The following is an 18131-nucleotide window of genomic DNA, read 5'->3' as shown; positions in this document are numbered from 1 at the left end:
AAAGAGTGTATAGGAAATACAATGGGTTCTTTGCACTAAAATAGTTGGTTTTTTCCTTTAGGAATTCCCTTTGATCCTACGTTCGTCTTTGGAAATGCTGTCTCCAATATCATCTGCTCCATTGTGTTTGGGAACCGTTATGACTATGAAGACAAGAAGTTTCTCGCCTTACTCACTCACATCAATGAACTCCTTAGGTTCATGAATTCCACCTGTGGACTGGCAAGTGTTTTCAAGGATTTTATTCTCATTGTAGTTATACCTTGCAGTGTCATCCAAAGAACCAACATGTAGTCAAAAAGTAAATTCAGAGTGGGTTGTATTCGAAATTAATAGAAATATGGGGATATTTATATATGGACTGCTAAATCCTTTTGCGGGGAAAAGCCACTACTTACGGGTGTGCTTATAGAAAATAGGTGTCTAGGTTTCAGAGTGATATGAGGGGGTAAACTGAGAACAAAGTGCAGAAGAAGCAAAGAGGCTCAAGAAGAAGGAGGAATAGGAGAGAAGACAGGCAGAGACGTCTGAGCTGAAAGGCTGGTTGGATTAAAACAATGGTGAATCGAAACATCAGTCTTATAGACATAAAGTGAGTTTAAAATGAATTATCATTACTTCTAATCCCATCTTCATACATAAATCCCAGGCTCACATCTGGAAATATGGTTCTTTGTGAGTCTGCCATTGGAATAACCATGGCTTCACTTTATGTCAGGATTGTTCCACTTGGAGAATTATTCAATTTTGTCCCTTTTCCTATGACCTCACTGGTGGGTCTGTGTTCTGCTAGCGTGTATTCACGGACTCCTGTGAATGCTAATGCTGCGTCCTGAAAATGTTACCTGCTTAATACCTTGTTGCATACAACATTGTAAACTTATAATGTCTGTAAATGCACTCAATGAGGCCACAAATCAGCACACTCTCATTTATAGTAACTGTAATTTTAATGATACCATTGTATCTCTTGAGCCTATACGTGTTTCAAGCACTTGGCTCTTCCTCCGGGCATAGAGGTGAAGATGATAATAAAAGTGAGTTATAATCAAGAAGAATTCAACATGCGTAACTCTGTACTGAGTCCCAAATCATAGAGCCTATCTACACCCTGTTAATATGCTCTGTTACACATTGCTAATGTGCTTTCATTTGAAAGGTATTTTTAGTTCTATAAAACGTAATCAAACAATATTTATTACATTCAGTACTTTATGAAAAAATATAATTATAGTACAATTTGAAGAAAACTCAAGTACTGATGTTATTCACTAGTGCATCCTAGAAAATCACCATTAAATTGGGTATATTTGGAAAGATATACTGCCATTACCTTGCAACAAAATATTGAGATAGCCCATGCATTACAACATAACAATGGTTTAGAATGTGTTACTGTGTCAAAGAAATTGTGATGATTTAAGTTGGTAAATGGTTGATGAATGTAGCTTGTTTTGTTTATATGCTACTCTTATATGGATATAATTTCTTTTGTGCATTACATTGCTCATGTTATTCTATTGTTTCTTTCTAATGCCTACGGCAGCCATGTTTGCATGGCTAAAGAATGTTTGTATTTGTTAGTTTGTTTATTATTTTTATATATCGTGGGTATATTATAATGTGGCCATGATTGATGGACCGCTGTGATTACAAGCATTGGAGAAAGTTAGTATGTCTGGTTTGGCAAATGTGGAGGGTGTACTTTTTCTGTAATGCTTTGCCAATGCTTTTTTCCAGACAGTGATCACTACTGAACCTCACATAAATTATTCTACAAACCAAAATCTTCAAGCATGTCAAATCTCTATAAATGTCTCCCTGTGTGTCCCCAAATGTCCGTTCATTTACATTTTTAAATTATATATTGCACATTCACCAAGGTGTTCAGGCACAAGGCACGGAAATTGCCACTGATAAAGGTCAGTACAGGAAGCATGTTGTGGTTTCTTAATGAACTTGGAAATTACCAGGAGATAGATTACTAGATGAGAATTGTAATGCAAGGATTCAATGATAGGACTTGTTGCTATCCAAGCAAAACATTGCAGTTAGCAACAGGTAAGAGAATTGGTATATTTTCATTGCAAGACTATCCTCTTTAGAATATGTGAACTCCCTACAGACCGTTTTTGTTATATTTCTTTCCATCATACTAACAAATAGGGAGGGAGTCATTACCTAAGCTAGATAATGTTTTCTCATGACCTTGTGGCACGTACGATATTATGAGCATGGAGCCGTCTCCTGACACCTTTTACTTGTAGATCTCCACTTCAGTACTTCCTGCCTGCACAACCTAGTTCCGTCTAGTCACATGCTGAATCCTCCTGCACTCCTGTGACCACAGTGTGATATTGGCACTGCTGCTTTTGATCGCAATGCCTTATGGTCTTTCCCACTTCCCTGTTCAAACATGTGTCCCATGACTACGGTTTCATGGTGGTTTGAATGTTACATTTTGCTCCTGCAGTTACCCCTTTTGTGCTTCATAAACAAACATTAAGCTTTATTTTTAATATACGTTTTACAGAAAGTGTTTCTCTGTCTCTAATGGAATCAATGCAGACTGACCTTTATTTTAATGGCAGTGCCTACACATAGTATGCTAATAAAATAGTATTTCTATGCACATCCTAGAATTAATTTAATCTAAAATTTCTTTGGGCTGATTATAAATGTGTAATGTTCCTTTTTCTGTGGCATCATTCATAGCAAGAAAAATATAAGGCACGGGTCTGCAACTTTGGCTGTCCAGTTTTTTTGGACTACAATGCTCATGATCCCTCACCATTTACTCTGCTAGCTGCGGCAGATGGGAGATGTAGTCCAAAACACCTGGACAGCCAAAGGTTGCAGACAGATGATATAAGGGAATGCTGCTGCTGAGATACTGGGCCTCATTACGACCCAGGCGGTCCGGAAATAATGGTGGCGGTAAACCCGCCGCCACCGATGTTTCCGGACTGCCTGATCCCGACTCCTGCAGGCAGGAGGTGATGTTCCCGCCAGGTGTGACCTGGCGGGTTTAACACCGCCCGCCTGCAGGCGGACGAGGAAACACCGGCAGCATTACGAGATGCTGCCGGTGTTTCCATGATCCCCATTCCCATTGAGTCCTATAGGACTCAATGGGAATGGGGATTAACACCATTCCGCCTCTGTGATTCCCGGAAAACCGGGTTGTAATGCCCCGGTAATTCCAGGAATCACGGAGGCGGAATGGTAATACGAGTCCGGCGGTAACCAGGCAGTTTTACCGCCTCAGTTACCGCCGGACTCGTAATGAGGCCCACTGTCTTTGCTGAAAACGTAGGCTCTCTTGGTGAGAATAAGGTGGCAGTACAATATGCTGTCTGCAAGACACGTTTCTCAGTGCCCTACGTTAAATGTGATTTCAAATGTTGTCAATGTGTGGAAGACGCTCAAATATATTCTAGAAAACATGAAGCAGTACAGTGGTCTAGCTTATTTTGATATACTAACATACTTGTATTGCCTAACACTCTCTGCTTGCCAATAGACAGCATACTCTTTTGATGGGGAATTCATCATTAAATTAATGTCGTGTTAATGGTATCATATATCCAAATACAGCTATCATATCCTACTATCAAATGTTACTATCTGTCCTGGACCAAGTTTGTTCATACGTGAATTTTGACTGGTTTTATACCCCTAACCACAGTTACCCTTGGGGCACTTACGACAAATCACCTTTGTCCTTCAGCAACTTTTAACTGGCATATATCATGATGTATGACCCAATCCCATAGTCATAATCTCCAGGATCCTGTCAGTATTTGGTAAGTGGGTGCCCACACTCTTTGTACTAGTACCAATGCTTGTAATTTGCATTGTGAGCTCTTGCACTACTAACCAGATCATTTCCAAAGACATTGCCCTGCCACAGATCAGGCTGCTTTCCAGGGTAATTTGTACGAGACTTCGGCCAGGCTTGGTGCTCAATATCTTCAAAGATTATTTGTAGCTGGTCACTCAGAATGTCTTAATCTCAGCAAACACTATCCCTAATTAATCTGTTCACCTGCAGATGTGATACATTCTGAACAAACTTTATAAGCAGACTTTTTTTCATTGGCCCGAATATTCAGGCAGGATACTGGCAACACCACCTTACAGTTTCTGCCACACTATATCTTGGTATTACTGGGATATAACAGGCAGTGGAGATGCCTGTAAATTCCCATTCCATAGAGCCTGATGGTACTTGTGCCAGTGATTCTGGCATTTATTTGCTGGTAGGGGTCTGAACTAGGGGCAGGTCAGGCCTGCCGGTAGATCACTGCCCCCACAGGCAAACATGTGTTTCCCGGTCCAGAAAAAATGCTGGTGCCAGAATTATCAGCATGTTTAATAGTATTTGTTCCAGACTGGGGTACTCATAATCAACATTAGTCAATTGTGCCCCAGTAATAGTAAAAGCCTGTTTCCTTTTCTAATAGATGTAATATATCCCCATATAATTGACCTTCATAGACGTTCCACACCGAAGCAAGAAAATGAACACCAATCGACACAAGTCCTTTCAAATAACTTTTCCTTCTTGTGGAGACTAAAGCTCTCTGCTGAGACAGATGTAGCAGTTTCTAGAGACTCATTCAATATTGTCCCTCTGTAGACCATGAAGCCTTCTCTGGCTGATGATACAAGCCACAGTTATTGGGGTGCTATTCGAGTGAGATCCTGCAAATAGGCCACAATTGGCATGTGACAAGCAGGGTATTGGTTTTAGGTCCAAGTCACATGAGAAATTGAGAGTATTTCAACACACAATTTTCTGAGTTGAAGAGTAAATACCCCACAGTAGATATGTTGTTGTATAATTGGTATGTAATCTAAAAACAACAAGGCCCTTCCTTGTTAGTAGTAACACAATAACCTGGTAGCTACCACATCCATGAATACTTTACCATTCACGTACCTTCTGTCTGTAAAAAACAAAGCATTAGTAAAATACAGCATGAGGTCACTCACATGAGAGGGTTGGGTTTATTTGATTTAATCTGGTTACACCACAGCATTATGGAGGATAGTAGTGGTAGGGATGCCACAGACAACATTTCTTGATAACTCTAGTCAGAATTGCAAATGGCAAAAGAGCAGAACATCCTGGAACTACTTATCCAAAGTATAGTCGCTGCACCAGGACAGAACCATATATAATAATGTACTTCACAAAACCACAAAGCAATGCCACAACGGACATCTTGCCATGCCCATTTCTTTCCCACTAGACAGTTCCGTACATCCATTGTAGTCACTACATCTGAGCTATTAAAAGTATGATGTTGTCTCTTAAGTCTTTGCATTTTCAACTTTATTTAAGCATTCACCTAAATCGCTGTGCTTCGTAATCTTTCCTTGTCCAGTAATGACAAAATATGCAAAGAGAACCCAGGAGATGAGTAGGAGGCACAGCATTTTTAGGCAGCTGCAATTTTTTTTACAGCGATTGGGGTGGATCCATGTGGGTATATTTTGATACCTGATAGTGTATTCATTTTAAGGAGAACTTGATAAGGACCTTTCCAATATGGAATCCGTAGAAACGACCGAATAAAAAGAAAAGGAATAGGATATTTATTCGAATTTTGGCTGAATGAAAAATTACGAACAGCTGAACATGTCAAATAAATATCCCATTCAGTGCCATTAGAGTGAAGAAGTGCAGCAGGGGTTTCGATGGTGTCCTCCTCGCCCTTGTTCACTACAATCGCATCAGGGTTTGTGGGGATGGCCCTTGCGACCTAATCACTAAAGTTTAAAATGGAATGGAGGAGTCAGTGGCACACAACGAAGTGTGCTGCGAAAAAAGATAAGTAAGGGGGGAGAGGGAGGGTTACCAGAAATGTCAGGGGAAGAAAAAAACAAAAGTAATTTTCAGTGAAATGACTTTCAGTTTTATCTCCCTCTGACATTTTGCATTCAATCAAATCATGGACTGCCTTCCAATATGGTGCCATGACAGACTATTGTTGATGTACCTTGGTGTATGCCGAATCTCTTGACTCCAATTAATGAAACACCTGTTATGGTTAATTTGTCAGCATCTTTTTGACCTTTGAGTTGCTAGGCTTGGCACCTTTCATTAGTGCCTGTTGTGACGGGTCAGAAGGAGGACGCAGACTCATTAAGGACATTTTAAATAGGCTTTATTAAATATTAAATAATAGTCAGAAAGGCTGAGCTATCCCTATATCTATGGGATGTTCCCTACCTAAAGAATGACCTAGGTGTTTCCCAATGTCCAAAAGAATCCATCTACCACCCAAAACTATTGATACCTACTCCTATCACTTATCTTAATAAAATAAAGGCAGGTGAATGACTCCCTTCTCCTGCTTTGTGCTTCCAGCACTGGTTCTCAATATGTGCTGTTTCCTTTGGCTATTCTTTTTATCAGTTCAAACAGTACTTTTCTTCCTGTAGACAATCTATATCCCACTTTAGGAAATTCTTTACTTTGTTCTACTTGATTGGTTGTATAGGCACACCCTGTTTGCGTATCTCAAATGCTTTCCTTTCTTTCCCAGATAGGAATATATTCCATGTCTTTGCCCTTTGTTTGGGATCTCTGTGTCTCCCTCCCTCTCTCTGGTATTCACATTGCTGCAGTTTCTCTCTCTTTGATGTGGGTGCCTCTTTGGGAAAGTTACTCTTTCCTTCTTTATTTTATCAACGTTCACATTTAGTAAACTGTTGTGATGTGCGTTAAGTGTATGTGGTGTCTTTGGAAGAAAGGGAGATGTGTTGTGATGTTCTTGCAATGTATGTATGTTCAGGATGAGCTGACAGAATGTTGATGTGCTGCAGTGGAATGTTTGGCTGTGAGTGAGGTGTCCAGATTCTGTTAAGAGGCAGTTGAGAGAAGTCAGGCTGGGTGATGGGACCCAGTGGTTCGCTGAAGGAACCTGAGTGTACAAGGAGGCTGCTTTGTTACACTGGCGACAAAGATTTCTTCTAAGAAGAGAGAAGAAGAAAAGTTGTAGAAGTCTGCAGAGGGGAGAGAAGGAGAGGAACCAATGCCCCCATAGAATGAAGTCCTCCCATCACCCAGGGAAGAGAAGGAAAGGAAGAATAAGCCCCAGCATCACCCAGCATAGAAAGATTGGGAAGCTAAACCCATTATAGAAGAAGAAAAACAGGGTGAACAGTAGAAGGGGAAGTTAAGCCTGGCACATGCAGTGCCCAAGAGAAAAAGAAGGGAAGGAGAAGCACTTGACCAAGGGCAGTGTATAAGGGGGATTTCTGCAACCATAGCACAGAAGTAGGTTCAGCATGCGCTGTGTTTGTGAGCCGGTCGAATCTGAGAAGAACGGTGGAGCATATTACTGCAGCCTCAAATACGTAGCGTAATGAAGAGCGCAAGGAAAAGGTACAAAGAGCTTAGAATAAGGCACCCAAAGACGCATGCCAACGTGAGCAAGAAGCCTCCGGCAAGCCAATGTAAGGCTGTGTTGTGTCGGAAGCTTTTCGTGTGCCATCGCACAAATGCTGGGAGGATCAGTGAGTAGTACAATGTGAAAGTCACAGTATCCGGGCGCAGAATGACAGAAACACTGTAGAAGAGTACGAGTATGCAGGAAGCTCCATTTCCTGCGTTCGTCTAGCTCCATTTCGCAATGGCCTGCATTCGTCTAACATTTCTGCATTATGTGAAGAGTGGGAAAGGGCATTGGAAGAGACGCCGAAACAGGAAGACTATTCCTGTGATACTGAGTTCCAGAAACTATATGTGTGGCGAGAGGAGCCGTGAGCTGTTATGAGAAAGGCATCCATTTAGCTGTCTCCTGCAACAAAAGGGAGGTCAGAAGAGTCTTAAATTACCAATTCCTGCAGTTGTTGTGCTGATATATTAGCAGTATCCTTTTAATGTACCATATAGTAACTGGCAAAGTAATGTTCACAAGATCAGGTGCATAAATGTTACCCAATAACATAACATGTAAAATCTTTGAAGTTTTGATTGCGCGCGTTCTGAAGTGGATGATGACACTACATTAGTGCAATCTTCAGTTGACATTTTCTAGGATTTGCAGGTTTAGATGTGCAAAGCACTCATGGATTTACAGATATGTTAAAAGAAGGCAAGTGGATGAAGTATGCCTGTAGTGGTGCGAAGTGGAGATCCTAGGCACTTGAGCGAGATATAACCTTTTGAGGAGTTGCAGGACTGGAGGTGCTAAGCACCGATGGACTTAGAGAAGTTTAAAGATGATAGTAGTTACATAACTAGAGGTGCAAATCACCTATGGACTTATAGACGGTTAAAAATGATAATGGTGAAGTAACTATTTATGTGAGTTAAAGTTTTATGATAAAGTAGCATGTTAATGCTAGAAGTTATAAATGCCTCAAGTGAAGATGGCATGAGTGGGAATGATGTCCCACAGAATTGGAGGGTAGCGCATTCCGCGAGTGAAGTGAGGGTAAAGTGAACCTCAATGATGGAGTGGAGCACCTTCTTTGTGAAGTGAAGTGAGGGTATGTTGTCCCACATAGTGGAGGGTAGCGCCTTCCATAAGTGAGTGTTGGTGCATGTGTACTTCAATGTTGGAGGGTAGCGCCTTCCGTGTGTGTAAAATGAGAGTACGTGGGTATGGATGTTCCACTGGAATTTGATGTCCCACGGGGACTGGAGGGTCATGCCTTCTGCCTTAGAAGTTAAGTATTTAGGGACTGGAGGGTTGCGCCTTCTGTCTTAGAAGTGAAGTATGTGAAGTGTATTCAGTACCAGATTAATTTGTAGAGTGCTGCATGAAGTCAGTAAATGAAGAGAGGGGGGATGCCCTCCATGTACGGATGTGAAGTAGGTTGGGAGGAACGCTCTCCATATTTTTATGAGTTGCGTCTCTCATTAAAAAGATACCAGCTAGTGTGTTCCCTCGTGTTTCCCTGTGTGGTCTTGTGTGTGTGTGTGTAGAGAGGGAGTTGTGTTGTGATGTGCTGTACGTGTATGTGGTGTCATTGGAAGAAAGGGAGATGTGCTGTGATGTACTTAAGATGTATGTATGCTCAGGATGAGCTGAGAAACTGTTGATGTGCTGCAGTGGAATGTTTGGGTGTGAATGAGGTGTCCAGATTCTATTAGGAGGCAATTGTGAGAATTCAACCTGGGTGGTGGGACCCACTGGTGTGCTCTGTAACATCTTGAAGAGACTTACGATTAAGCTTAAATGAAGAAACCTACCTGAGGGTCCAAGGAGGCTGCTTTGTTCCATAAACATACTGTAGTTTTGCTTTCCTCCCTTACAGGGAATAATCTTGTTCCTTCCCATAAACTGTCACTCGTCAGATTGACAATGGTATTTCATTTGTTTGCAATTCTACTTCACTGAGCATTATGGATATCACCCTAACTTTATCACAGTTCACATATAGTAACTCTTCATTTGTACTGGGATGAGTTATTTGTTCCTTGTTACTTTCCTTGTTATTCTTCCTGGGCCGACCAGGTCCCCCGTTACCTTCTCTTTTCAGAAACGGTCCAGGCACTCTTAAGGGTCTGGCAGCAGTTCCTGTTACAGGTCTGACATCAGTTCCTGTTCTTCGATGTACATGCGAGCCGACGATCTCAGCGTTCCTTGCCTGAGGTCCTCACACTTCTATTCTCTTCGGTATCTCACCACATCCTCACCAGCAGTGCCCCTCTAATGGTCTGGTGGGTCCACTGCCCACCCTGACTCCTCCAGGGTCACACCGCCATGATTCTTCTTCTTTCCAGCTTCTCTGTATGCTGACAGTTCAGCGTTTGTTTACTTACCCGACAGTAAGTTTGGATTTTGCAGGTCCACCTCTTCCTATGCTTACTTTAGCAGGGTACTTACCTTGCGTGGAGACATACTGCTTTGTCTCTCTTTGTTCTTGTTCACCTTCTTTATAGAGTATTTTCCTTTCAATCCACTTGTCTCAGTGGATTGGTCTGTGCCCATTGAAGAGTTATGTTTCTTTTCTCATGAAGACTAACATCCTGCAGCATCTTCTTCAACACAGTAGTTATGTTTGACAAGATTTGATAGTCTCATATATGCCATTAGGCTTACTGGTAAAGTTAGCACCTCACTGGAATGGGAGTCCTTGTCCCCAAAGAGGAAGTCTCTCTCAGTAAGTTTCCACTTGCCTCCACCCCCATGGAGGGTGTTGCGGAGCAGGCTCACCTCCCTAGCCTCACAGGAATGGGCTCCCCTTGGGGAGAAGTGATGAATTCCCTCAATTTGTCACACTGGGATAAGTCAAATACTAAGTCATCAGCCAGATTAATGTTGACCTATGCTAAATATAGATGTGGTGATGCAGGTGCATTGGAGGAACCATTAGTATCACATTTGGTCCTTAGCCTATTTTACTGTTAACTGTGCTTCCCATGCTCCTGAGAGCTAATGGCAGTGCAAGTAGTCAACTATGATTTATTTTAGGAGCATATGCTGGCTAATTTATTTTTCAGAATCCCATTTTGCTGTTCCACATCCAATGCTGATTTAGGATGGTGTGGGCACCAAATACTAATCCACAACATATCGGCATGTGTACGAAATACATCTGAAGACTTAGATTGGGTTTCTCTTGGAGGGGATTTGCTCAAGTACTTGTTTGGACAGTTATTCCAATATTATTATTTGTATGTATTTATTTATTTGTTGTTTAATCAAAATGAGATTTTACAATACGTTATTTCTTTAAGCATTTCATCGGACGATCAGCGCAAGACCGGACTTTAAGACTTTTACACGGCTTTGCAAAGGCCATAACAGTCTTCGACGTTGTGTCTCAATTCAGCTGAGTGCGTTGGTTTTGAGATTATTTATCCACTTAATGACCACCTTTGTCATTTAGTAGGTTATTCTCAATGTATTCAGTCATTTTGGCCATTGCAATTTGCCATGCAGTTTTCTCGCCTCCTATCAGTCGGCACCACCAAGTGCCCTCTTCGGCCAGGATGTCAAAGCCTGCCATTCGTGATAGATATTGTTGCCTGATGGCACTTGTGGCTGGACAGAGCATGATCAGGTGTCTTAAAGTTTCTTTTGATGGAGAAAGATCATTTTTACAAAAGCGGCAACCATTAGTTGATGCCTGTCCTCGAATATGTAGGATCTCATTCGTTTTGAATAAGTTCAGCCGTGCTCGTAAAATGAGATTCCGTGCCTGTCTGCTTGGGCATTGTTTTACACAGGTTTGCAACTCATTTCTTTTTAATATGTTGTTAGGTAGATGGAGAGTAAGTTTTAGTTTTGTACCATTGTCTATCGTGGAGCCCCAATCATTATCTTTTATTTTCCTTAAGATTTTACATGGGTTGCTTAAGAGTTCTTCATCATTTGATGCAATGTTATTTAGAACCACTTGATTTTGGTCTTGCCAGGTATTTAGCATGTCACAATTTCTGCTGTCCATTTCACATTTTAGCAACCTGAACACCTCATTGCCGTGGGCCATTCTACATTTTCTGTACAACATAATAGAATTGCAGATCACTGTGCATTCTAATGACAGTAGACTTAGTTCTCGTCTGATGGCAGGTCCTGGTGTCGAATTTGGTAGGTGTAGCACTGTGCGCCAGTTATTGAAAAATAACTTGCTGAACACATTGTTGGGCTATATTAGGAAAGTACCAAGCATATCAGTTTATTTTGAGAGCAGTGAGATTTCCCCCTTTTGAAACATGTGCTATCCTGTGTTGCACAAGATCAAAATAAGGTACTGGCACCTTTGACACAAACAAGCAGCTGTTTGGGGAATGACAAAGATGATTGGGATGCAAAAGTCACCCTGCAACATTCATTATCTTTTTCACTTTGGAGTGCAGTGTCCTATATCCGAGAAAGTCTCCCCAATGATGCAAATGGAGGAAGCTGCATTTGACCTGTTTTTAAGAATGTGTATGATATGATATGATAGGATAGGTTATTGATAACGCGCTTAATAACCAGAGGTTTCTAGGCACAGACCCGGGGATCGAACCTGTGGTGCTCCGTGTCATCTTGCTTCCAAGGCGAGTACGTTGCCCCTGAGCTATCCTGCCGAGACGCCTTACAGCCTGGGAGTGGGCTAGAGTCACTACGTTAGCCACTGTGCCAACTAAGGCATTTCGTCTTTTAACCTCATCATGAGACAATTAGTGAGCAGTGCATTTTCAAATAATAGTTTATTTAGGTAACATATGAGCATCAAGACGAGTAGAAACCTAAAAAACAGTTTTACAGGGGAGCCTACAGAGATTAAGGGCCTCATTACGAGTTTGGAGGCGGCCATGCCCTTCAAACTCCGGTCCGGGTCCGTTGTCCCTGAATAGGGAAATACCGGGCCATTCTGACTTTGGAGGGCCCGGTATTTCTGCATTCAGGGAAACCGGACCATCCTCATTCCCATTTGAGCCCCCCTAGGGCTCAATGGGAATAGGGAGCATGCTAACAACGGGCCCGTTAATGACGGGCCCGTTGTTAGCATGCTGGTGCCCTTGTGGGACCCGTAAAGAACGTCTGGTCTGACCAGACGTCCAGAGCGGGTCACTCGAGGGCAGTACGGGGTTAACGGCACCGGCACCTTTACCGGCGCCATTAACCCCTTACCGCCTCACTTGTAATGAGACCCAAAGAATCTCTATTGTTTCTATAAATTGCCCTTAATCATGTACAGCTTAAAATACATAATGAGAATCAGTGTAAATAGTGGCCGTTGTGTTTTTTCCAGTACATTTGTTCTCATTAAGGCAATATGTTCTTCTTTCTGAGCAGAGAACACACTGTGAAGATGGGTCCTTTCTATTGAAATTTGCAGGGCACACATGGCATTATCACTAGACCTATAAAACACCCACAACATAAATGTATTCTGTGTTCTGAATTGGTATATCAAGAAGCCCTTTCCTGGCTTATCTGAGGTTAGAGGTGACATAAATATCTTCATGGGGTTCGCCATCAGCAGGGCTTGTCCATGAAGGGGCGGGATTGAGAGCAGGACAGCGAGTGAAATTGGTGACGATTTTTAAGGAAAAAAAAAATCAGTTCTTCTTTGTAAGTAGGGAAGTGGACAGATGTGTTTTTGTGTTGCATAATAAAGCAGAGACAGGTTTGGTGTTAGTACAGTTAGTGAGGAATCTAGAACTAAGTTTATTGATAGCAGTACAATTCATGCAGAAGCTACTAAGGACAGGAGTAAATGCAGCAGCAACAGGGCCTGCTCTAGTGCTGAAATACCATAGTGAAAAGTATTCATCCCATGTCCCTGTGTGAGCAAAGCCAAGACAAGCCCATACGATTCATGAAAGACAATTGCAAATGGGTGTTTGTAAATGAGTGGTCCTAACAGTGCCGTGCTTGGTGTTTAATAGCTGTGGCTTTTTTTTTCTTCTTCCAGGGACCACTTTAAATGTTCAGAGGTACCCAAAGGTGTGAAAACGTGTAACGGTTTAACAATGGTGGCATCATTTATTATTCTTTGTCAGAAATATACAGCCATTTCCAAAATTATTGCATCGGGGTGATATTGTTGATTGCCACGTCTAGACATTTTTATAATGGCACAACAGGAGCATCTATCAAATGGTCTGTCCCTGCAGAAATATTGTTTCAAGATAATGTACCCTTTCCTGACATTACTGTAGCATTTGCTTGATGGCGTTGCGATCTTTCATGGCTCCTGTGCTCCTTTCTGTCTCAAACTCTATTCTTCATGCTCAACATCTTAAACATTCCGCTGGACCTGTTTTACTTCATGTTACAGAGGCATTAACACATTAACACATTAACCTCTCTTGTATGGATCTCTCAGTTACTGTCATCCAATGGTTCTCATCCTACCTCTCTAATAAATTATTTTTCTATTTCTTGTAAGGGGTCTTCCTCTGACATTTCTTTCTATCCCTTACGGTGTTCCTCAAGCTCAGTTCTAGACCCACTTTTGTTTACTCTGTACATACATCACCTATGGCTTATTTAATTTCAGGCCATGGTTTCCAGGTCTATCTCTACGCTGATTGTAGACAGATTTTTCTTACCTTTCCTTCATTTAACGACTCTATTCATCAGTCTTTCTGCAGTCAAATCATGGATGGCCTCCTGATTTTATGTCTCAATCCCAAACAACTGAAATTCTATTTTTCCCAGGTTCTACTTCAATCTCTATACCTCATGTAATTCCTTCCCCCACTTCAGCTTTCCATTTCAGAGCAAGCATGCCATTTTGGCTGTATCTCTGACTCCTCCTTTTCTCTTCAGACTCAGATTGCTGCTGTAGTCCAGTATGTATGCTTTCATCTGGTTAACATCAGAAATGTGTCACTTGCTTACTTTTGCTTCTGCTAAAACTCTGCAGTGTAGTTTTGCTCTTTCTTGCTTTCATAACTATTACACTCTGCAAGTGGGTGTTCCTAACTAGGCTTTCTATTGCCCACATTCTGGCGAACATTCTGCTGCAAGGATTCTTTTTGGGCTATCTTTTTCTTCTAATATTTTCACTTATCTGGCTCACCTTTGTTGACTTCCGGTCAAATAGCGTTTTGAGTAACCGTTTCTTTCTTTAGTTTTCAAGAGTATGCATGCTGTGGTGCCTACCTTTCTCTTCTCCGCCTATTTGGTTTTCCATGCTTCTGTGGAGCTCCACTCAGCCTCTCATGTTCTTCTGTCTGTCCCCGTCTTATTTGTGCATCCTCAGACTTTTACTCATTTTTGCTTCTTGGCCTAAAACGTTAGAACTATTTACACATGGATATTTGTTCTTGCTCCTCTCTTGCTCAGTTTGAAAAGTCCCTTAAACTTGATTCACTACAGACTGCTTTCTCCTAAAATGTTATTTTCTATTAAGGTCTCATGTGAATTATCTATCTTGATTATGTTGTTCTCCACGGTTCATTATTACTATACAATAAATGTTTGTTTTTGTAGAATGCTTTGGATAAAAGTGCTATACAGGCATTGTTAAATATAAATAAAACATAAGGCTGCGGCCATTAAGAGCACTAGAGTGTCTTGTTTACAACCTTCATAAGAAGGACAAACTCGGAGTAAACCATCCACTCAATGGACATGCACAGATTTTCCATGGAATATAATGTCATCCTGATCCTTGTTTTAATATCTGGAAAAACAAGGAAGGAGATTCTGTGTACCCCTGTGTTAGCATAGTCCAGGTGTACTGCAATCATCTGTATGTGAAAGCAAACACATATTTACAGTCTGGGTGACACAATAGAGAAAGGAAAGCAGAGCATAGATCGAGAGTCATGATGTATGTCATACCCGGCATGCCAGAGCCTAAACAACACCCCAAACATGGTCCAAATGCCAACCTTGGGCTGTGCCAGGTTTTGCACCAGAGAATAGCCACTGTACCTGAAGAATGACTCTGGAGAAAGAGGTTCTTTGCTTCATTGCAAAAGAAACTACTATCCCTTAACACCTGACAGATTGATTCAATGCTATCAATATCTTCCGTACAGAGTTCTCGGCATCTGCAATGGAGAGCACACATGAATAATGCTCTCACTGTCTTGTTTAGCATTTATGTGTATTTATTCTCTTGTAGAGATACCATATGGACTTTAAAAATAGAATAATCAAACAATATACAGTTCCTAATATTATCAATAACATATTTGAATAGATGACTAACATCCATCTCTAATATTATTTTCTAACATTTTTGAATTACTTACTACTAATCACCAATGTGTGTTTAGGCATGGTGGCCCAATAAAAGTTACAATCATAAAATTATGATGAACCCACCAAATTGGGCCTATCATCAAAAGCCATCCTAATGCATCGTAATGATTGTGTCCTCAAAGAAAGCTTGGATTCATTTTGTTCACCATTTTATTAAAAACTTTGGGTTTTATCTTGCCTTAAATTTAAAAAGACAAGTCAATGCCACTTCCTCTTCCAGAGCACATACTTGCAAGCTAATCAATGGGTGTAAAGCATTCCTCTCCACATCCAGCTGTACAACCTTGGCAACAGCTTTAATCCTGTCTAAAATTGACTACTGCAATGCCTTATACCTAGGCTTGAGCAAACATGATGTCAATAAACTGCACATTTTGCTTAACGATGCATTAAGAACAGCACTAAACATTCCAAGAACACAACACATCACTGATATCAGACGAACCACTAAATGGTTGTCGATGAAGGATAGAATCAACCTCAAATCACTAACCATCACCCACAAATGACTCTCCAACTCAGCCCCCATATACCTAGCAGACAAATTCACCAAAAACACATCTGATAGACCTACCAGAACCCCATACTCTCATTGCCTCAAGGTTCCCAGATATAAACTCATGAAAGCAGGGGGGTTCTAGCTTTCCGGTTCTGGCAGCCACACTTTGAATACCTTGCCTGTTGCCCTAAGATCTGAACCTTCCTTCCAAAGCTTCAAATACAAAACTAAAACTTGGCTTTTCTCACATAATGTTTAACTCTGTAACACCATACTTCAGCTGTATAAATGTACATTGAACCTTGTAATATACATTGACTGACACTCTTCATACCTTTCTAATGTCAAAATTGTGCATCTGTCTCACTGTAATTGTATAATGTAACATAATTATAACCTGTAAATGTGCCCAGATACCTAAGGGTTAGGTGTGCTATATAAATAAATAAACAAACAAGCTATCTTTAATGTTTAATTTTTTTATTATACCTTTATTGAACATGAAGTCATCAGGTTACATTATATAAAATATACATAAAAATCACACAGTCAGTTATCACAAATACACAAAGTAAATAGCACAGATTAAGATATAGAAACAAAACTAATACATGACTGCTAAAATAAATGTTCCAACAGTTCACCATATAGCCACAAATAACACAGCAAGATGGCAATGAACAGAACTGTCCCAAAGGGATTACTGGGACAGCAGGAGAGCTATACTCGCAGCCTGAGGCCCACGTAAAGTGCTACCATCTTTAATATACATTGCATTGAAATTCTGCCTAAGTATGGAAAGTTACCTTGATTTCCCAGGACCCAAGAATGCAAAACCTCTCTACACTAAAATGTGTTTGGCTATTACCTCTTTCTACTTATACAAGCCATTGGGGACCAAGCCTTACAATAAAATGCCCCTCTTGCAAGACTACTGTGGAGGATCAACAGCACTTTTTGTTTTCATGTTCACTGTATAACTCCTTTATGCAAAAATCACTACTAGAAGTGAAACCCTTCTATAGGTCTATTATTGGCAGTTTCAACCTTCTCATCAAAAGCGTTTGCACTCAGGAAGAAACATCTTAAGAAATAGCAATTTAGATATGAAAATCGTTGAGTAAATGAAATATTTCTTGTCTTTTACAAACTTTTAATGATTATATTGTGCATTATATGTGATAAGTATTTATATTTTACATTGCATTGTATGTCTTTTCTTGTTGTGCTTTTATGGTGCATGCCAAAATAAATCTTGTGAACAATCCTATGCAAAGGATTCCTCTCACTCTTTTTTTTGGTTTGATAGATTCACTCATCCTGGCCACAGAAGGATGAGGGGAAACGCAGGTTACATATGGCTGCTGTGTTAAAAACTCAGCACCGCCCTAAACTCAATGTGCCATGAAAGACTAACCTAACAAAACAAATCCTAGTTTCTCTAAAGGGTCCTCCCATGGAAAAGAAAAATGTATGTTGAAAACATGGATAAAAATGTCTTATAGCAGCCTCCCAAATATTGAAACAGTTAAACAATTGCAAAATTAGCAGTTTACTGTCTCAGTGTGAAGACATCTACAACTGTTTGCTGCTTGTTTCTAAGACAGTTTACCTTTGTATACTGGTTGTGCTCCTAAATTTTGGAAGCATGCATTTTCAAATCGCTATTTGGAAAAATTTGCATTTGCCACTTTTTAAGGACTATAGACTAAAATGACTGTCTTGGCCTACTCATCAAAGTTTCTACTAGCTTCATTACCCAGGCAGGTCCAGATTTTATCGGTCAGCAGTGCCTTGCACGCCCTACTCATTCAGGATGTACTGTGATGTATTATTCAGGGACATCTCAGCAACATCCTATAGGCTGCTGAAAATGCTTGTTTTCTAAAGGCTTAATCCCACCCCTGTTTCACTCTTAGCCATGCCCCAAGCTTTTTTAGTTTCCA

General features: G+C 40.8%; 1 protein-coding gene across 1 annotated transcript in view; it reads left to right on the top strand.

Annotated features, from left to right (window-relative positions):
- LOC138566771 (cytochrome P450 2C18-like) overlaps window positions 1-18131 on the top strand; it is a 385240-nt gene that overhangs the window by 65216 nt on the left and 301893 nt on the right. The window contains exon 4 of the mRNA XM_069644418.1: window positions 62-214. Within this exon, the coding sequence (XP_069500519.1) occupies window positions 62-214 (153 nt within the window). The remainder of the gene's footprint in view (window positions 1-61; window positions 215-18131) is intronic.

This window comes from Ambystoma mexicanum, chromosome 2p, assembly GCF_040938575.1.
Source record: "Ambystoma mexicanum isolate Mex_15411 chromosome 2p, UKY_AmexF1_1, whole genome shotgun sequence".
Classification (NCBI taxonomy): Eukaryota; Metazoa; Chordata; class Amphibia; order Caudata; family Ambystomatidae; genus Ambystoma; species Ambystoma mexicanum.
The sequence above is the reverse complement of the archived record's forward strand: the minus strand, read 5'-3'. Positions and strand labels throughout refer to the sequence as shown.